Source organism: Elephantulus edwardii, unplaced genomic scaffold (assembly GCF_000299155.1).
Source record: "Elephantulus edwardii isolate Elephantulus edwardi_28Jun2011 unplaced genomic scaffold, EleEdw1.0 scaffold00093, whole genome shotgun sequence".
Lineage (NCBI taxonomy): Eukaryota > Metazoa > Chordata > Mammalia > Macroscelidea > Macroscelididae > Elephantulus > Elephantulus edwardii.
The window spans coordinates 4,559,987-4,581,504 of record NW_006399843.1 but is presented as its reverse complement, the minus strand read 5'-3'; the positions used below and the strand labels follow the sequence as shown (position 1 = coordinate 4,581,504).

Sequence of the window (21,518 nt, the reverse complement as noted above, 5' to 3'; positions counted from 1 at the left end):
ATACATAGGGTTTTCACTGGCTAATGTCCATAAAGTAGATCAATAGGCTTTCCTTCCCAGTCTATTTTTGTCTGGAAGCTCCATGGGAATGTGTTCAGAATCATAGCAACACAAAAGATCTACTGGCAAGGCTGGAGGTTGAACATGAGCTGGTGGATTCGAACCAGCAGAGAGAGGTGCTGCCTTTGGGTTAGCAGTACCACTCCCTATAGACTGTGCCATCTCTGGACCTACATGCCTGTGCTTTTTTAAACCAACAAGTAGATAAGAGTTGGAAGTCAGTGGTTAAAGAGTCCTCTGCTACAAATCCACTTTGCAAGGGCAAACAAAAAGGCATGTCTGTCCCTAAATGAAAGGGAGTTGGATGTAGGGGCTTTTTTCATGACTTAGTATGAGAAGAGGCAGATTATTCACTAGGTTAGGCAAGCATGGGTGTTTACATGTGCTTATTTTCTAACCTGTCTTACTTATTTACACATCTTTGATGTGAAAACCATGTGGAGCTGTTCACTACAAATTAGCAAGTACGCACAAGAAAATCTGTATTTCCTTTGCTTCCTGGGTACTCTGTCCATGTCATGGTTTGTAATTTGAAAAGAGGCAGTGGGAAAATGCTTACTGAACTTATTGTACTCCAGAAATTTTATTTTATATGATCTGGGAAAGGAAACAGAAAAAGTCAGGTAGGCAGCCAGTTGCCCTTGAGTCCATGTTGGCTCATGGTGACCCAATCTGTGCTGGATTAGAGCTGTGCTTCCACCGGCTAATGATTTCTTTGGGAGTAGGTTGCCATGCATTTCTTCTGAGGTACTTCTGAGTGGACTCGAACCAAATATAGTCAAGTGCTTACTTGTTTTGACTCTCATTTATATTTAAGAAGGACCTATAATGGCTCTGAGGGAGCTGTAGTGCTGTAGTATTTATGCTGCCAATCTCTCTAGTGGTTCAAATCCACTAGTGGCTCCATGGGAGACAGATGGGCTATCTCTTCCTGCACAATTTATAGATTCCTGAAAGCTTGCTCGAAAGTCAACTATGAACTGTTCTAACTTAACAGCAAGGAGTTCAAGATTATTATGGAGTTGAGGCATTGGTTGTTCATTGGTAGAATTCTCACCTTCTAGGAGGGAGACACCAATTTGATTCTGGGCCACTGTACCTTATGCACAGTCATCAATGGAAGAGTCCATCATTGGAGAAGTCCATCAATGAGGCTTGTTTGTGGATATGGTACAGAACAGGTTTCAGCAGAGCTTCCAGGTTAAGACAGACTAGAAAGAAAGGCCTGCTCATCTACTTCAAAAATCAGTCTGTGAAATCTTGTAGTTCGTGACAGTTTTATCTAAAGCAATGATGCGGATGATAAAGGGCCAGGCAGCCCTTCCTTCCCTTGTGTCTGAGTTCCCTGTGAGTCAGGGTCAACATGACAAAAGTTGCTAACAGAATGCTTACGGTACTGCTCAGAGGACAGCAATGCACAAGCTAGCCAATGTGCCTCTATCTTGGAACATATACCAAAGGATGGGTAGACAAACAATCTCCAACACAACACAAATACTGAACACAATAATATCAAGTACTAGTAAATGCGGTGAAGAAGAAATAGTAGATAAAAGGGCAAGAATGGCTGGGGTGAGGATGGCAGTTGGCAAGTTACATCAGTCAGGAAAGTTATGAAAGGGTTCAGTGAGTACCAGATGAGGACAAATGGTAAGGGAAGCTCAGAGAAAATCTGGGGGGAGTGGTCTTCCAAGCTGAAGAAACACGAAGTGTAAAGTCCCTGAGATTGGGAATAAGCTTTAGGACAGAAAGGTCTGTGTGGCTACAAGAGTGAAAGAGGAACAAAGTGCAGAAAGAATGAAGGTGGCGAACAAGGCCAGAGGTAGGTCATGTTTTGTCCTGGAGCTCATTCCAGCTGCAACAGAAGGCCAGGGAGGAATTCCACCAGAGGAACAGTTCAGATCATTCCTGCTACTGTGTGTGGGATGGGCTGAAGAAGGAACAGGGAGACCAGGCAGAAGGCTGTGGCACTGCCAGGTGCTGTGGAATGATGTGTGTCCATCCCCCAATAAGTATTGGAATCCTGATCCCTAGATCTGAGGATTTCAACGAATGTAAAAGAATCCCCTTCCAGAATGTAATCGAGCAAAATATAGTCAGTTGAGGTTTAACCTGTGATGGGCTTTATCCAAACAGACCTCTTGCCTTATACAGGAGCTAACTGGACAGAGACATGCACATATATATCAGGAGCCAACTGAGGATCTCTGAGAACCCAGAAAAAGGTCAAAGCTGCCAACAAGGGAGGAACAAGCATGGCTGAGTCCTATATTTCAATATTAAGCCTCTACAACTCTGAGAAAATAAAGTTCTGTTCTGTAAAGCCATCCACTTTTGATATTTCTGTTGCAGTAGCATTAGGTAACTAAGACACAAAGTAAGGATGGTAGTGGCTTGCATGAAGACCTCACTGGTAGAGTACATTTCAGTGATAGAGAGGACAGGGTCTCACAGATGAACAGAATGCGTAGGGTAAGCAAAATGCACTAGAACAGTGACCTTGACCCCTTGTGCCTTACCAAAGACCTTGAGGTGGATGGATGCATCCTGCTCGCCAGCCTTGTTCTCAGCAATGCAGACATACTCGGCCTCATCGTTCTTATCCACTTTCCTGATGGTCAGTTCAGAACTGTCATCGCTGAAGACGTACTTCTCATCTTCCTCATCCTCTATCTGTTCCCCATCCCTGCGGGGTGCAGAAACAAGTGCCATGATTTTGACCAGAGAAGACAGATATTTGTTTTTAACTAGCTTCCATAAAATGCAAACTCAGGCAGTGGAAAAGACTTGGTCTTCACAAAAGGCTAAGATGCCAAATTGTCCTTCTATGCATTCTCTTTATTTTCAACCCAGTACTCTGACACTGCCAAAAAGCTGTCAGTGGTTTAAGATAGAGAGCCCCTCTAGGATCATATTCTTTAGTTTTGTCCCCACAAGCCTGAAAAGGATGGCATTTACAGCACGAGAGAAGAAAGAGAACCTTACAGAGAAGAATCCATTCTTCACCTGGAGCTTATACTCCCAAGGAGCCTACCCACTGCACTGAAATGCCAACACAAGGCCAAGCATTGGGTCATGATGTTCTCATCTCCTTCAGCCCATGGTAAAGGCTTAGGCCCTTGTCTTACTTTGTCCAGCTCATGGTGGGCTCTGGGAAGCCGTCTGCGTCACACACCAAGGTAACAGACTGGCCAAGGTTGGCTGTGGCATTCACTACACTCTGCCTGGCCTGGACGGTGGGTGGCACTGGAAAGAAAGAAGATATTGTCAGATTTTTCAGGGGCCTCAGATGGTGGATTAGGAGTTGGGAAGGGAGAAGTTTGTGGAATTAGCATTAGAGATCTAAATCCAAGTGTGTACAAATAATCACTGTAAACAAAATATATCATTTACCTCAGAATGAGAATTATTTTTTTCCAAGAGTTTAGAATCCATCACAACATATTCTGTTAATTTTTGTAGGAGCTCTGGTGATACTGTGGGTATGGAATGGCACTCTTAACCCAGAGGCAGGCAGTTCGAATCAACCAGCTACTTGGAAGGAGAAAAATGGGCAATCTCTCTCCCCCACCCTGTGCGATTTACAGTATCTGGAAAGCTTCTTGAGGGTCAGTTCTAACTGGACGGCACATGACAGTAGCAATAATTAATTTTTAAATGGCATTTGATTTACAGTAGATAGTTATCATTTTGCATTTTCTCAAGCAGTAATATCTACCATAGTTGGTAAAACTTGACATTACAATGCGACATCTCACTACTGAAACAGGTTGGAAACCACTCCTTTTGGTAATCAAATGGTTAACAGTAACTTGAAATTTCCCAGCTCACTAGAGAGTGACATTTCTCTGGGATTGTCAAAAACAACGCTGTGCACAAACTGTTTTTCACTGAAGGAATGAGAGGGGGAAGAGTTTGGCAAAAAATTATATCAATAGCCAAAACAATTCAACCATAATTTGCTTATTTTCTTAGTACTGACATTATAATTTCCTGTAAACAACTTGTAAATGTCAGCTCGATTCCACGGGTGTGTTTATTTGACACCACAAATTAAGATTAATAAATGCATGGACCATGATTCTAACTATTGTGAGGACTGAATTGATGGTAATATTTTCTTTGAACATTGAACCAGGGAGTAAACATCATAATTTCTGTACCAAGGGAAGTGAGGATACATAAGAGGGGATTAGCAAACCTGGGGAAAGTTTCTAGTGAAAGACATTCAATAACAACACTAACCTGAAAAACTCAAACTCACTTGTTAGGTCGGAGCCAACTCATAGGTGACCCTTAGTAGGTTTTCAGAGACCGTAAATGATATGGGAGGGAGTGTCCATCTTTCTGCCTCAGAGCACTCTGTGGACTCAAACTGTTCACCTTTAGATGAGGAGTGCAACTCCCTCCCTACTAGGCCTAAAAGAGTTCCCCAACTACACCAAAAGCTCTCATAATTGAGGAAAAATTGAAAACAAGTGTATTTAAATTATCAAAAAGAATCAGAGTCAGCTAAGATGCCTGAATGGAGCAGGATAGGATTTTTGTCATAGATCCAGATCCAAGTGGAAGTTAATGAGAATGAAAGGGGAACTGAGGGTCTAGGATGAGAGAGCAGGAAGAATGGATCTCCTCACCATTCACAATGACCTGGATGTCCTTGAAGTTGATCTCCCCTCGAGCCAGGATTCTGCCCTCACAGCGATAAGTGCCCTCATCCGTTTTCTTGATGCCCCGGATCTGCAGGTAGTTGTTGGTCAGGACTATGAATCGGACTAGAAGAGACAAGAGGAGGTCCATTAAAGAAAGCCCTGTCAGAAAATGCTGGGATCTTCTGGTGGGTAGCTGACTCCCTCCCACTTCCTGACTACAGTCTTATGGGGTAAAGCTTTGTGCATGGAGAAAAGTACAACAATGAATGAATGGAAATTCAAAGTCTTATAAATTTTCATTAAAATTAATAAATTAATAAAATTAATAATAAAAAATATTAAAATGTGTATCTCAATCTATAATCTAGACAAGAGCAAAGGTCTACTGGAAATTTACTGCTGTTTTGGAGGTATAATAAGCAAAATATACCAGTTACAGGCTTATCCATTCTGAAGCTGGAAATTGCACACAGTTTCTGGGATACTTGATTCAGACTTTGGACTGGAATGCCTCAAGGCTATCCAAGGTGGGGAAGGCAGGAGACGTGGTGAGCCTCGAGGAAAAGGCAGCTGCCAGGGAATCTAGGTCTTACCATCTTTTTTCAGAATGACATCTCGTCCTTTGTGCTTCCAGATGATGGTGGGGGGTAGGGAGCTGACCACATCACACACGATCACAGCATCTTCCCCTTCCCTGAACTCCTGTGGGGTCGGTGCATTCTTGAACATGAGTTTCTCTGGGAAAGCACAAGAAAAGGGTGAAGCAGCTATTTCTCTTTCAAGAGGTCACTTTCCACTAGAGACATGCTTTCTGGATTTGAGTCTTGGGCAACTCTCAGTTTGTATAAACTGTATAACACGTGGTCACACAAAGCATTTGGAAAAAGACTTACAGGTATAGAAGATGGCACAATACAAGCCAGATATTCACTGTTGGGATGTCAAACTACCTAATGAGTACAAATTTTCAGACTTTGTGCACAGGAGTATCTAGAGAGGGAAAAGGGTTGTCTTCACCAAGAATCTCTTGCCATGTTGGTATCAAAGAAAGACAATACATAGGGAGAACGAATGAACATAAAGCCTATTCTACCAAGAATAGAAGAAACAATCCTTTCTGTCTCTCACCCTACTTTTCCTATAGCAGAGAGAATTTTGAATAAGAAAACAGAAGGAGGTCAGGCTTAATGGCAATAAATCCTATGGAATCAATACTGTTCCTTTAGCTTTCACCTATCATTCCATAGGCCCATAGGACAGATACATGATAAGAAGGCAATGGGCTGCCACCTTCAGATAGAAGCAATGGGAAAGGTCTCTTCTGAGTGGTACTAGGTATTGAGACATAATCCTCACCCAATAGACTCTCTGAGCTCCACTAACAAAAGAGGAGCATGAAATAAGAAGGGAAAATCTGAACTGTACAATAGCTGATACCTGGAGAAGGGGTGCAGGAATCCATAACTGCCCTTAAAGAACTGTGTAATATGTACTTAGAAGAGTGAGGGTGGTAGGAGGTGGCGGTGACCAGTGTGAACCAAGATTGTGAGTTCTGTGTTGTCCGAGGACGGTTTAAGAACGTACTGAAAGTCTTAATTAATTTTAGCTAAGAAAAGGCTTAGGGAGTGGAAGAGGGACTTGCCAAGCCCTCAGCCTGTCCCTGCATTGCCTTCTCACATTTTTAATGGCCCATGTGTCTCCCTGGTCTAAGCCGGACACAAGGATTCTTTTATAGCAGAAATGGGTAGTCTTACGGAAGATCTTCACGTTGACTGTGGCCTCCGACTCACTGCCATCCTCGCCAGTGACCACACACTTGTAAATGCCGGCGTCGTCGATGTTGGCGTTGTAGATGGTGAGGGTGGAGGAAGAGTCATCATTCCATACCACTGAAATCCGCTGCTGGTTCGGGGTGAGCTTTTCTCCATTGGGGGAGAACCAGGAGATGTCTTTATCTTTGGCATCCCCCGCCACTGCAGAGATAGAGATTACTCTCAAAGCAGGGAAGGGGAAAGGGCAAATCCCACTCCAGAGTGACTTGGAAACTCTTCTGAGCTACGGACCCTCTAGGCTTGACCACCAGGGAGGGATGATCATTTCTGTTAAAAATTAGATGGCTCTACTCTGGCTGTAGTGTTTAATTAATATCCATTGGGGAAAGCCCAGTCTGTTCTAGTATTTCACATATTGGTCCAATCCCTGATGAGAGAAATTTGTTGGGATCCTATTGTGTACCAGCTCCTAAGCTGGGAACTGACAAGCTACACAGTTTGGGAACAAAGGGAGCTAATATATACAGAATCCAAGCTCATGGGCCTGGCTGATCTGCGCCAGCTGGTCAGCGTGTTTGTGAGGGCTTAGCTTATGGGCTCCTGAACTGAGGATGAGAAATCAGCTTATTCAAGTATGTGGGTTTCAACCACTTTGATTCTAGCATCTGCCATTTTAGCATCTCCTGCTTGAGACCGGCAAAGTAGTTGCTTTAAATGCTGCAGGCACCCAGGAGAGCCAGAGTCCTGCTACAGTGTCCCAGATCCTGAACCCAGACAGGGCACGGGGCTCCTGGCCCTGCATGCCGCTCTGTTCGTGCTGCACAACGCCTGTCCCCAGCCTCCATCACCAGGCCCTGCACAGATGCTTAGTATGGAAATGAAGCAGCCTTCCTTTCAGGGCCCATCATGTTTTCAATAAATATCGCTATTTGCAAGATGTGCTGTGGGCTCCACGGCTGCATCTCCAGATCATTTAAATTGCTGTAATGAAGGCAAAGCTGTAGAACACATCCGCCAGCCACCAGCCACCACATCCAACGCAAATCATGATCGCATTTAAAGGCCCCTCCCTGCAAAAGCTCCTCGCTAAATGTCACAGTCTACACCTAGCTCAGCTCTTTCCTGGTTCTCCCAAGCTCTTACCTCCAGCAATGCCAATTACAGAGAAGGTACAGTCTAATTAGAATGCTTTCCTCCACTGGACAGTTCCTGATCATTATCTGAGCTGTGGAAACTGGCATATTTTCTGAACAAAACACAAGGGCACCTACCTGGTCTGACAAACTCCAGTGCTCTGCTGGGGACAATGGGACAGAACATTTGTGTTCATAATTCTCCTGGAAATCCCAGGATGTGTGTCCTCACAGCTAAAGAGATATTAGTCCCTAATGCCCTTTTAGGGACCTTTTAGATTGTTGTAGAAGATATTAAGAAATAAGTCTTAGAGCAACCCACTGAAGCATTACGTCTGAGGCAGCACTGTTCTCCAGACCACCAGTAGAACTTTGGATGTACAATGAGCAAAGAGTTCTAGACTATGTTGCTTTTCCTAAGAAGTCCCTCCATTCTCCTCAATTACAAAACAAGAATCCAGATGACACTCTTCACTGTGAGATGAGGAGGAAGAGGCCCAGGGAACTTGACAAGAAAGGCTGTGCTTTTGACCCTGCAGCAGAGTAATGTCACAATCTCTGGGTGTGGCACTATCAGTCTGCCACATGCATGGCCTACTGGTGTCTGCTCTGCCTCATGAGTTTCCGAGGTAAATTTTGAGATATAGAGGGACTTGCCTTGGCATAAGAAGAATTTGGACTCTCCAACGCTGATTTCTCCTTGGCTGGGAACAATATCCACCTGCAGAGACACTGAAAAAGAGAAAGTATGACGTAAGCACACCTGAATTTTGAGAACGGATATGAGTGTTTTAATTAAAAAATTGTCCTCTTGTTTAACTTAAGAAGAAGTTTAGGGTGGTGGTGCAGGCAGGAGGAGGAAATTTGGGGTTTGAAGTCTTGTCACCACCAAAGTACCCATGGTGCCTTATGCTATAAGCACAAGTGGACACAGCCCAACACACCAAAGTTCCTTCATGATTAGCTTAGGGGCGACCTCTGCCCTCAAAGGAGTTCCTGGGTAGAAAAAAAAAATGATCAACTCCTCTGACTGATAATCAAAAGGCTCGAGGTTCAAATCCACTTGAATGAAAAATCTGGCAGTCAACTTCTGAAAAACCAGTGACTGAAAACTTGGTGGGACACGGCTCTACTCTAACACACACTGGCTCTCCACAAGATGAGATCAACTCAATGGCAACTGATTTTCTCCCCAAAAGTTTCTGACCCTTTGGGAAGGCATATCATCCTGCTCTGAAGAGAACTTCTTCAATTTACCAAAATTGCAGCCCAGCAGGTCATATCAAATGTGACCCCACTTCATAACAGAAGGCAGTATCAACTCATGGCAAACTTTTGTGTCCAATCAGGGGACTTTGAAATACCAACGGGAAGTGTTCTCATGGCAGCTGGTTAAGGCCAAGTTGAATACCAGGAAGCCTACCACTCCAGAACTCTGTGCAAAAGTCTCTTGCCCATTTTCCCCACCCTCCTGTTTAATAACGACAGAGAAAGATACTATGACTATTCAAACTGATTTGAAGCAGGGGATTGCCAGGCAAATGTTCACCTTCCCCCATGACAAACAGGACCAGCAGGCCTCCTTCTCTATCAGCAGCCAACATCAAACATCATCAACCCAATTAGTCAGGCACTTTTCTGCAATCCTGTGGGCCATGCGCTGCAGGATTTCCTCTATTCTGTAGTTACCCTCATGGAATTTTTATTTGAATATCTATATGCTCTGCCATCGCACTGTCCTGATAAAACGAAATACCCTGCACCAGATCTCACCGATTCCTGTATTTGTTCTATTCCTCGTTTATCTGCTCGGAACAGATAAGCGCACCTCATGAAAATATGGTGTTCAGGGCAGGGGGGAGAAAAACCCCTGCTTTATTCATTTGAATTCAGCAACTTCCTTCTGCCTCTCTTCCTCTTAAGAAACTCCAATCTGAAAGCTAAAGGCTGACGGCATTTGGTTTAATGTACGCAGCTTCTCAAAACCAGGAGGAAGGTGGGGCCTGAACCACGCAGGCTGGTGGGGAGATTGAGCGAGGCTTCCGGGGAAACGCCATTTTCTTCTCAGAGCCGAATGGAGGCGGCCCGTTGCCATGGTGACCGATTTGCAGGCCCAGCGGCTGCAGGTCTCCCTCAGCCTCTCGCTGAAGCGACCTCATGGGTGCTCAGGGGAATATGGGGGGCCGAAGGGCCCATTCAGGGTCTCCTCAGACAGGGAAGAGGGGCTGGCAGCTCCCCAGGTAGTGGGGACACCGCCTTCCCAGCCATTCTCCCAACAGACAACACAGCACATGGGGAAACAACAAAGGCTGCAGAGAGAAACCATGACTGAGGGCAGAGAGGCAGGGAATCTAAAAGGGAGTGACCAGGTTTAGGGCAGAGCATCAGGGCAGGGGCACCTTGCTGGGCGCTCAGTTGTGGACCTCAAAGTCCAGGCAGATAACTGCACAGTAACTAGGTGCAGCCGGCCTCTTCCTCACTCCATCTTTTACTGACTATTCATCTGCAGCTCAGCTTTGAATTCTTACCTAAGAACAATAAATGTGACTAGCTGTGATTACTTTGTCTTCTTCATGTTAGAGCTCAAAGTCCAATGAATCTCACGATTGATTTTAAAATGTGAGAGGCAGAAGGAGCTGAAATCCACTCCATGCCAAACTGGTTTTCCTGCCTTAAATAAATGTTCCTGACTCCTGGAGAATGCTTATGGTCAGGCTTTAAACAGCAGAGCTTCTGGGATTCCCAGGAATAGCAGCCAGTAGTGTCTTGTGCCTCATTTTCTGGATGAAGGAGCAGCTGTGAAGATGCTTCCCTGAGGTGGCTCCTAGTTGGGACCAAGGTGGCCCCAGAGCCAGGCCTCCTGGTTCACAGTTAAGCACTCTTTCCATGATGCAATGTGACCTCTGAGAGGAGAGGGAAAATGTTTCCATTCAGTTTCACAAACAACCTGGTATCATGAGCCACAAGCGCAGGAGAATAAGTCTGGGGCTGGAGGCCTCATAGTACTTGAAGAGCACAGGGCCTGTGGTCCTGGACAGCCTTCGAGGGCACACGACAGATCAAACAAGGGCCTTTTCCGTGCATTTTTCTGGCTCACATTTTTTGGGAAGGGAAGCCCAGAAGCTGTGCCTACACCATCCGTCATCTAAGTAATGGTTCTTCCTGGGGTTTCCTGGGGCATTCTTTAGAGAGGCATATTTCTGTCTGAAAGGCTCTCTGGCCCATATGCTGAACATTTGCAGCCAGCGTCAACATATGGATCCTGTTACTCTCAGAGCCTTCCCTGCTTGGAGAAGGGTGTTCTGACCCCAAGTGAAAAAATAGTCTTCAATTTATTCACTTACTTTCCAATAGAACTTGATTCTCGGGGGTGGGGGTGGGGGTGGTGGTACTCAGGAGAACAAGACAGGCTGGGGTCTTTCCTCAGCATCTCTATCGGGGCTCATGGAAGGGAGAAACCAGAATTTCAAAGGAATGTCGAGCTCAGCCAGATGTGGTGCACACATTCATCACCACAGACGTTTTTAAAAGAAGAGATCCATTTAGACTCCTGACCTTTTGCACTACGGAAGAGATAGAGATCCCTCCTTCGAAATTCTGGAGACAACGCTGGGCCAGAGGCACTCTGGTCTCTGAAAATCACTGCTTGGAGGGTTTCCACAGCAGTATGTCAACAATGAATGGCTGATTATTCTCCCCCAAACGGTGAACTGTGAAATATGTGGCTTAATAATGATAAGTGGAAATTCTGCACCAAACTTAAAACTCCTTCCCTCCACTTCTGAGGCTGCCCTTTTCTTTCGTACCCTCTCTGCCCTTTTATTATTGCCAATAAAAATCCCTATCTCAACCTTCACCTTTTCCCAGTTGCATATGTAAGTGAGATTTCCTACTCATGCTTCTAAAGAAAATATGAAGACAATGCTCCCAGAAAAAAAAGTATCCCATCTCCTGCACCATGAGTTAGCACTATTTTCTCAGAGTGATATGCTTTAGAAACCTAGGCATTGGGACCTGGACCTAAGGGCAGAGTTGAGAGCTGTCTCATTCAGTGTCTTTCCCATGATGTCTTCAATAACCACTCAAATGCCAAGACACCTTGTGCAACAAACACCTCATTATTCATTTGTTTCTCACAGCAGTTCTGAGAGGTACAGAGGATGATATCCTTGTCCTCTTTTGACCAAACAGGGCACTGAGGCTTAGAGAAATGAAATCACTTTTTTTCAGGTCATGTGGTTAATGAGTAGTAAAGCCAAGATTAAAAGCCATCTAATTTTAAACTAAAGGATCCCTGGTGGAAAAAGCACTACGTGCTTGGTTGTTGATTCAAAGATTGGCAGTTTGAAGCTACCAGCCACTATGGGAGTAAATTGCTCCAGTATACATTTTAGCCTAGTCAACTCTAAGAGGGAGTCATACTTTGTTCTATTAGTTGATATTGACCCAAAGACACAAAACTAGACAGGGGCTCTAAACAGTTCAATGGTAGAGTTCTTGTCTTCCATGTGGGGAGACCTGGCTTCACTCTGTATCTGATGTCCTTTGGTGCAACCACCACCTAGCTATCTGTGAAGTCCTGCATGACGTTGATGTAATTTCAGTAGAGATTCCTAGTAAGATGGGTGAGTAGGAAAGGCCTGGAAATCTATTTTCAAAAACCAGCCAATGAAGACCCTATAGGTCACACCATTTGATCTATGACAGGTCATGGGGATGGTACAGGATCATATAACATTTTATGACCCAGTGTACGGGTTCCCCATGGGGCAGGGACCTAGTAAATGCCAGTTAACAACAATCCTAAGTTCAAACTCTTTCTGTGTAAACCAGTATAAACAAATAAACAAACACCAAAAATTTGCCTTGGAGATCATGACCACAGTGCAGGCATAGGGCAAGGTTCAGATCTGTTGTCCATAGGGTCACTACGAGTCCAAGTTCACACAACACCATCTAAAAATAACAAACTACCTTTTGTTTGCCTCTGAACGTTATATTAAACCTATGCATAACAGCAGAGAGACAGAGAACTGCCTGAAGTCCAGGCTGGGTTTAGAAGAGGTCATGGCACTAGGGATTTTGTAGCTAATGTTAGATGGATCTTAGTGAAAGCAGGGAATACCAGAGGAATGTCTATCTATGTTTCATTGATTATGCAAAGGCATTTATTTGATTGCATGGATCATAACAAACTGTGGCTGACTCTGTGAAGAATGGGAATCTCAGAACACTTGACTGTGCTAATGAGAAACCTATACTTGGACAAGGAGGCAGTCATCAGAATGGAGAAAGGAAGCACTTCATGGTTCCAAACAGGGAAGGCTGTATGCCAGGGATGTGTCCTGTCTCCACACCTTTTCAATCTATATGCAGACCAGATTATCCAGAAGGCTGGGCTGTATGAGGAAGTATGGCATCAGGATTAGTGGAAGATTCATCAATAATCTGTGTTTTGCAAACGACACAACCCTGCTTGCTAAAACTGAGGAGGACCTGAAGCGCTTGCTGCAGAAGGTTAAGGGCTGCAGCCTTCAATATGGATTGAGGCTCAGTATCAAGAAGACAAAGATTCTCACCACTGGGCCAATTGGCAGCATCAGGATGGGTGGTGAAGAGATTAAGACTGTACACAGCTTTAGTTTGCTTGGCTCCTCCACAGTCAACACTCTTGGCACCAGCAGCCAGGAAATTAAAAGACGTATTTCTATGGGAAAGTCTGCTGTTAGGGACCTCTCCAAAGTGCTGAAGAGCAATGGTGTCTCTGTGGAGACTAAGGTATGCCCTATATAGGCCATGGTCTTTGCAATCACTTGCTTTGCATCAGAGAGCTGGACAATGACTAGGGAGGTTAGAAGGAGAATTGATGCCTTTGAGCTGTGGTGCTGGAGAAGAGTATCGAATATACCATGGACTGCTTAGAAAATGAACAGGTTCATCCTGAAGAGAGTTAAACCAGGCTGTTCCTTGGAGGCAAGGATTCTGAGGCTTCGTCTGACATATGCTGGACTTGTTGCAAGAGGGGACCAGTCCTTGGAGAAGAATGTCATGCTTGGGAGGGTGGAGGAACAGCGCAGGAGATGAATACCCTCTATTAGGTGGATTGATTCAGTGACTGGGGTAATTGAGGTAGGTGTGTCGGAGACAGTGAGATTGGCACAGGACAGAGCAGGGTTGCAGGTGACTGACTATGGCACATAACAACAACAACAATAACAGTGCTACCATTTCTTTCATTTCTAATTATGGGTTAGAAAGACCAGAGTCTTCATACAAAAATATTATAATCAAGTAGCTGCCCTCATCTCCGTCCTGGTTAACAATAACCACCTTCTTTGCTCATAGACAATCACAGTGTATCCCCATTTTACAGATGGGCATGTGGAGACCCAGAGGAGACAAGTTTTAAACTCAGCTGGGATATGAATCCTAGACATTTTCTCTTCACCTATTCTATCCCTTCTGAATAGACAGATTTTTCTCTTGTTAAGGGAAGGACTCCCCTTCTCCCTGTGTCAATTAAAAAGTAAAAGAACCTTGTGTACATTCATGTGTTTGAAAGTATGTTTTCAGTTTAAATGCCTTTTATTTTTTAAAATGGTGCTATGTTCTTAAAGATATGCCAACTCTTTTATCAAAGAGCTTTAAGTGTAGACAGGAATTTTATAACTCTCAACTTCCTTGCAGAAGCATTTCAAATGCTAAAAGAGAAGTTAACCAAAATTACATGTTATAAAAGAAGTGAAGATAGTTATCAAAAGAGGTTGGCACCTTGCTAAGGTAAAGCATCAGAGAGAATTATTCTGATTTCAAAAGGAACCCATCGATTCATCTGAGTCAGCAGCTTTGGGTGGCAGTTTTATTTTACTGGTTTTCTTTTCAGATTCTAATGCATTAGAGGAGGTTGGTGCTGAGAGCAGAAAGTGAACCGAAGCCTCTCCTGGGGCTAATTGAAAAGACTTTTTGTTAAAAGGTTATAAAGACACTGACTGCTGAGGAAGACAGACTGAAGACGCACACTGGGCCTGTGGCCAAAGTACCTGAGAAAGATATCCGGGCACCAATTTAAGAGTCGGCTGAACTAAACAGGATTCATCCAACCAATGACTATGCATGAGATATGGAAATTTTCTAGAACCCATTTAAAACCTCAGGTGGCATAATCTGCAGGGAGTTGTGCTACCAACCTGAAGGCAGTGGGTTCTAAACAACCAGGAGGAGAAGGCCAGGCAAGCTCCTCTTGTGCAATTAACAGCCTCTGAAAACCCTCTGGATAGTCACTAAAGAGTTTGCTCCAACACAGTGACAAGGAGTTAGTATTTTTTTTTTAAATTCAATGACAGCAAAGGATTTTTGAAAAAAGAGATCAAATTGTAGCTATATGTTTGTTCTGTTAACTGTTTTTCTTGGCTTCAGTTACTGTGCACAACAGCACATGAAAAAAGAATAGAGCAGATGGCCTTATTTTCAAATATTACGCCAAGAGTTAAATGTCATTTAAAAGGAGCTATAAAATATATATTCTCATAGGTTTTGGCTTCTGTGTGTACATAATGGTATCATATTGGCCAACCATACTCTAATTGCCACTGGACATGTTCTTAGTGTCCAAGGCTGGCTCTCAGCAGCAAATCAAATCAGTTAGGAGTCATATTTACAGATGAACATTACTAATTTAAAGATTTTCCCCCCTCCCTGCTAATCCTTTAGCCAGTCTGGTTGGGAGGCTATCTATAAAATTCCTGAGAATCCAATCTATTTCCCTATCTAAACCTCAATGTTCAATAGTAATCTAGCTGGAGTCTCCAAACCAAGTGGGATAAAGGTACAGAGCTCTTATCCAACAGACCTTTGGGAAGTCCTCTTTGCAAATCTGTAATGGTCCCAGTGCTTCTGGTGCCCCCAGTATATATACCAGTGCACAGAATGAAGAAGACCCTCAGGAAAGTGGTGGTCTCTCTTGGTTAGGAACAAAAGCACACAGCATGGCAGGTTTGTGAAAAGAAAAAATAAAACAAAAAAACAGCCCCAAAACCAATGTGAATTGGAGTGTGAGGGGAAGGTGGCTTGTGGGGCAGGTGGTGGTGGCTTCATTTTTTATAACATAGTATGGAGATAGGAGCTCATGAGCTGTACAAATGATTAAGCACTGACCAAAACGCTGGTGGTTCAAGCCTACCCAGAAGTCCCTCAGAAGAGAGTCCTGGAGATCTATTTCAGAAAGATCACAGCTTTTAACACCCTATGGAACTCAGTTCTACTCTGAAACACGTGGGTCTATCCTGAGTCAGAACTGTCTAATGATAAGTTTAATTAAAAAAAAAAATGGGGGGCAGGGAGTTTGTTTTTAGAATGGGAAAACTGGAGCTTCCTGGTAAAAGATCAGCGGCACGCATAATTTGTAAACCATATACAGACATTTCTAAACCAAATTCATTTGAAAGTGATTCTGCGTTCTTCCTACTAATACTGAACATGCGGCCAAAAACCATCATTTTAATGAAACCACTGAAACCAGGCAGTGTTTCATATAAAAACGTAGGAGATAAGAAGCCCAGTGAAAATACGCTCAAATTTCCTCAAATCCCATAACTTTTCCAAGTAGAATGATATGAGGTAAGTGTGGGGGAAGGAGATAGAACTTTATAGTTCTTTAGTACTTGGTGCAATATGCAATCATGGTGTAATAATGAGAAAGAAAGGGCATTTAGTTTCATGGTGCAACTGAGGCCTAGATGATTAATCTGATATTCCATTACTCCAAATAGTCTATCTTCTGGAACTCTGGCTGCCAAACAACAGAACCAGTGCTTCCACAAGCAGGAGGCTCTATTTCTTAACATAATAAACTAAGTGAACTGTGTCAAATCAGGAGTATTTAGGTACTGGCCCTGTTCCACGGGATATTGACTTCAAAACTGAATACAGTGCAGGTAGCAACTTCAGCTCTCTTGTCTCTGAAATTCCCTGGTCCAAACTAGCATTTCATGAGGCCTGATTTTAAAAATCAGTTTGTTTAAAATTCAGTTTGATAAAAAGAGGGTAGAGATTTGGGGCCACATTTGCTACCACCACTAGCAACTAGCAGCTAGAAAATGGACACATTTCACACAGTGCCCTGTGTTTCTGGCTACAGGGCAAGGCAATCTCGGTTGCATCTGTTTGTAATAGAATCATGCTGTTTCGCAGTCCTCACTCCCACCATCCATGTCCATCGCCAAGAAAGTACAGTCCTCACCAGGCGCGCTCAGGATGGGGAGTCAGGAGAATGTCTCAGTGGGGGTGGTAAGCAGGGGCAGGAGCCAAACAAGTCCTACAGCAAAACCCCAGATCAAAACATGGAGCCAGAGTGAATCCAGCCTCTGATGAAAAGAAAAAAGCCCGCATGTTTTAATCCAGCCTCAGAAAGGAAGACTCAGTGATCAAAGCAATGAAAATTCAGAGCCTTCCCCGTTGAGCCCAAGACAGAACAGATTGTAAGACTGGAGAGCAAGCCTTTCATATTGGGTCTTAACTCAGCCTCGTATAGTCCCATCAGGGTGAAGGTCCTGAAGGGCACATTGCCGAGGACATGGCTGTATACTAACAGAGACTCAACGCTGTCTATTTAGAACACAGTTTCTCAATCTTCTACTCCATTTGTGTGACTTCAGCCAAGATTGTCAACTCTTCTTGATGCACAACCTCTAAGGCCTTCCCTTCACAGAGGGGGAGCATGAGGGCAGACACCTAGGGTCCCTACAGAGTAATTCTCAACAGCCTACAGGTTCTGACCTCACTCGCTCTTCCATGATCCAAGACTGCAATTTCTTAGGAGCAGGAGGAGCAATTTGGGTCTGTCACTATTTACTATCCCCCTTGACTACCCTCATGAGATTTCTCAGTAGCTTTTCCATCAACCACTTGTTCTTCTGTTTCCCCAGGCCCACCTCTTTCTCAAAGAGGCAAGAGTTGTCACTGAGAAAGAATCACTCCATTAACTGCAGGTAAGAATGCACCACGGATTATCAGGAAAACAAACAAATCTATCTTGGAGGGACAGCCAGCATGTTTCTCAGTAGGGAGCAGGGAGCGTGGTGAGGCTTTGTCCTGCTTATTGTGGGCACGTTATCAGTAGGGACCAGTCCCTAGAGAAAGATAACATGCTTGGTGGAGCAGAGGGTCACTGGGGAAAAATGAACAACCCTCAATGAGATGGACGGATACAGTGGTTGCAACAGCAGTTCCAAGTATAGCAACCACTGATGGTACAGGACAGCCTCACCTTCTGTTCTGTTATACAGAAGGTCAGACTATGAGTTGGAACTGCCTCAATGGCACCTACCAAGAACAAGAATGTTGACTTGCATGATGCTGTGTGCTCTGCCAGTCTGCCACAAATTGTTCCCTCTTCTAATACAAAGGTCACTTTTAGAAAGAAACTCACTTCCCTGCCTGTTCTCCTCCTTATTGTTGCCTTCTGCTGGCAGATCCTGCTTGCAGGCCATTCCTTTGCATGAAGCTGAATTACTGAAATGTAGGACAAAGACACAAATAGGTACTTGGAACTCAGCTAAAGTTCTCCAGATAAATAACCCCTCATCCATCAATCTGGTCTGATAAGCCAGACCTTCTTAGTAAATGGCTGTAGACGATCTGATTGCTTCTGGAATGACCCTGACAATGTTTTCTCAGGTCCGCTCTCCTCAAACCTTCCCTTGACAAAATGACTCATCATGTTTCTTTACTTCTAGCTATAACAAAGTTACCACTAGAAGGCAAATTGTCTCTCTCCCTCCCTCTCTACCTCATTCCCTCCCAATGGCTTTTGCCAACATGGCAAGAACTTGGAATGGTGCCTTTCAATATTTGTCCAGCTGTTGTTTGCAGATGTTATATTCTCTTCACCCAGAAATGAGAAATTTAAAGAATGCCAGTGTAAAGCTTCATCCTGTGAATTTCACTTCTTGCCTGTGTCTTTCAGAAATGTCCTTACGTGTGCATAGATTTAAGCACATCTGGGCTATTGAGAATACAAAGGCTTACAGTCACTCAAATGACCAGTGCAAAGAATTGTTAAGCTTGGCTTCAGTCAAGTAAAAAATTCCACACTCTCGTATGATCACATATGTAGTGAGCGTTGTGTTCCAGGCATGTATTAAGTACGTTACCTCATTTCATCCTTTCAACCATCGTAAGAGATGCTGTTAACTGACTTAACTTGGCTTCCAGCCCATGGTGAACTTCATGCACAATGGAACCGAACCTCGTCTAATCTCTTCACTATCACTTTTGATTGGTAGTGGATCCATAGAATTTTCATGGTCTGGTTTTTGGAAGTAGATATCCAGGCCTTTCTTCCTAGCGTTTCTTAATCTGGAAATCCTTTTGAAATCTATTCAGTGTCACATCAATGTCCACATCTCCAATGACAGACAATGGTGGCTCTGTGTGTGCAAGAGAGAGAGAGAGAAAGAGAGAGAGAGAGAGAGAACCAAGTCCTTTTCTCCTTCATGGAAGATGAGAATTCTATCCCTTGCAGTGCTTTATTTTACAAAGAAACTTAGGATCTAAGAAGTTAAGTAAACTGCCCAAGATGATACAACTGGTAAGGGGTTAGGGGCAAGATTTGAACCTAGGCAGATCCAGTTCCAGAGTCCAGGTTTTTTAGTTTATAGAAACTTAAGCAAACAAACCAAAAAACCATACAAAAACTCTTCACTGTTGTCAAGTTAGAATTGATCCATAGCTGACCCTCTAGCAGATTTCTGAAATGAAATTGCCCAGAAGATTGCCCATCATTCTCCCACAGAGCTGCTGGTAGATTTGAACCACCAGATGGGTATCCCGTTTGGAAAAGCAGCACAGCTCCCTTTGGACCATGATACTAGAGCTCAATTTCTATGAGAAGTCAACTTTCAGGGAAGTAAAGATGATTTTTTATTGTTGTTATTGGAGATATTGGCTGGAACAAGCACTACCTGGGGATATGTTGTTGCTATGTGCCATCGAGTTGCCTACGACCCTCACTGACCCTATGCACAGTAGCTCTGAACATTTCCCTATCCTCAACCAGTTCACTAATTCTGACACACCAGCCCCCATTGCCCCAGTTACTGTATCAATCCTTCTCATACAGGGTCTTCCTCTCCTGCATTGTCCCTTCACTCTTCGAAGCATGATGTCCTTCTCCAAGGGCTGGTCTCTTCTGGCCATGTGCCCAAAATATGTGAGACGGAGCTTCAAAATTCTAGCCTACAGTGAGAAATTCGGTTTCACTCTCTTCAAGACAGACCTATTTGTTTCCTCGGTGGTCTATCATGGTATGTTCAAGGCTCTTCTCCGGCAACACAACTTGAAGGTATTCTTCTTCTATCATCCTTAGTCATTGTCAGCTCTCTGAAGCATAAAAAGTAATTGTAAAGACCATAGCCTGGATTAGGCGCACCTTAGTCTCTAGAGACTGACATCTTTGTTTTTCAGCACTCTGGAGAGGTCCCTGACAGCAGATTTCCCCTATACAATTCATCTTTTGATTTTCTGACTGCTGGCGTTACGAGTATTGATTGTGGAGCCAAGTAAGCTGTAATTGTTAACAACCTCAATCTCTTCCCCATCTATCATGATGCTGCCAATTGTCCCAGTGGTGAGAATCTTTGCTTTCTTGATGTTGAGTTTCAATCCATATTGAAGTCCTTGACCTTCTGCAGCAAGTCCTTCAGGTCTTCTTCCATTTCAGCAAGCAAGGTTGTGTCATCTGCATAATGTAGATATCATATCTGGGAATTGAGTGAACCCCAAATTGACATAAAACTCACTGCTGTCAGGTTGATCATGACTCATGGCAGTCCCTATGTAACAGAGCAAAACTCCAAGACTTTCCTGCCTTATATTCTGTACAGAAGCAGACACCAGGCCTTTCTTCTGCTGTGATGCTGACGTGGTAGGTTCAAATCAACAATTTTTATGGTAATAGTTGAGCATTACCCATTTATACTATCTCAAAACCTCTCAGACCCAAGATAACAATGATTCTCAACAAGGTCTAAATATTCAGCCTCCTTGGATCCCTGAAAGGGGTTCTGGTGACCTAGTGGGTAAGGAGTTGTGCTGCCAACCCAGAGGTAGGTGGTTTAATTCCACCAGCTGCTCCATATGGTGGTCTCCTCTCATATGCTTTACAGCCTCCGAAAACCCACTGGAGGGTCAGTTATGACTTGGTTCTGACACCAAGGCAGGATGGCAATGAGTTAGAGTTCTGAATTTTGGATTCCTGAGCTCACCAAGCTGTACACTTCTGCCAACTGTAGCCCTGACTGAATTTTCTTTATTTTCTCCTTACCTCCATCAGCTCAGCCTCAGTGCTACCTACAGGATGTGTGGATATACCTAGTGCCCAACAGTAGTGGAGGCCACCAATAGGGGTAGGGCTAGAGGCTGTGAGTTCAATTCTTCCATGTACAGATTCTTCTCAATCCCCTAATCTGGGCTCTGGATAAATGGTATATGAGACTTTTGATGTTGAAGTTTCTCTCCAGTGATGCATACATTATGACTGGTTCTTGACTGCCCCATAGGGTGGGCACTCGAAAGGGATTATTCACTCACCAGCCCCACTTGTTCCATTCTCCTCAGGAGGCTGTCGGCTCAGGGACTCCTATTGTGGTTACACCTTTTCTACAGGTTGGAGAGTCTACTCCTAACCTCTGAGTGACTGCTGTCCCAATCCCATGGTGCCTGACTTGGCATAGCCTTGAATAACATGCCACTGTCGTTAGCTGCCATTCAGGAGATGCCATCTCATAGTGACCCATGTGAGCAGAGTTTAACTGCCCCACAGGGGTTTCTAGGGTTGTGACCTTCCAGAAGAAGACCACCAGGCTCGTCTTTGAGATGCTTCTGTGCAGGTTCTAGCCACCAAC

The 21,518-nt window shown here is 44.0% G+C and overlaps 1 protein-coding gene across 3 annotated transcripts in view; it reads right to left on the bottom strand.

Annotated features, from left to right (window-relative positions):
• Positions 1-21,518, bottom strand: part of NCAM1 (neural cell adhesion molecule 1) — a 431,096-nt gene that overhangs the window by 66,665 nt on the left and 342,913 nt on the right. For all 3 annotated transcript variants that reach the window (XM_006890786.1, XM_006890785.1, XM_006890784.1), the window contains exons 2-7: positions 8,275-8,349; positions 6,467-6,685; positions 5,306-5,449; positions 4,698-4,835; positions 3,189-3,306; positions 2,580-2,746 (exon numbers count right to left, since the gene is read on the bottom strand). In XM_006890786.1, coding sequence (XP_006890848.1) covers positions 2,580-2,746; positions 3,189-3,306; positions 4,698-4,835; positions 5,306-5,449; positions 6,467-6,685; positions 8,275-8,349 — 861 coding nt within the window. The remainder of the gene's footprint in view (positions 1-2,579; positions 2,747-3,188; positions 3,307-4,697; positions 4,836-5,305; positions 5,450-6,466; positions 6,686-8,274; positions 8,350-21,518) is intronic.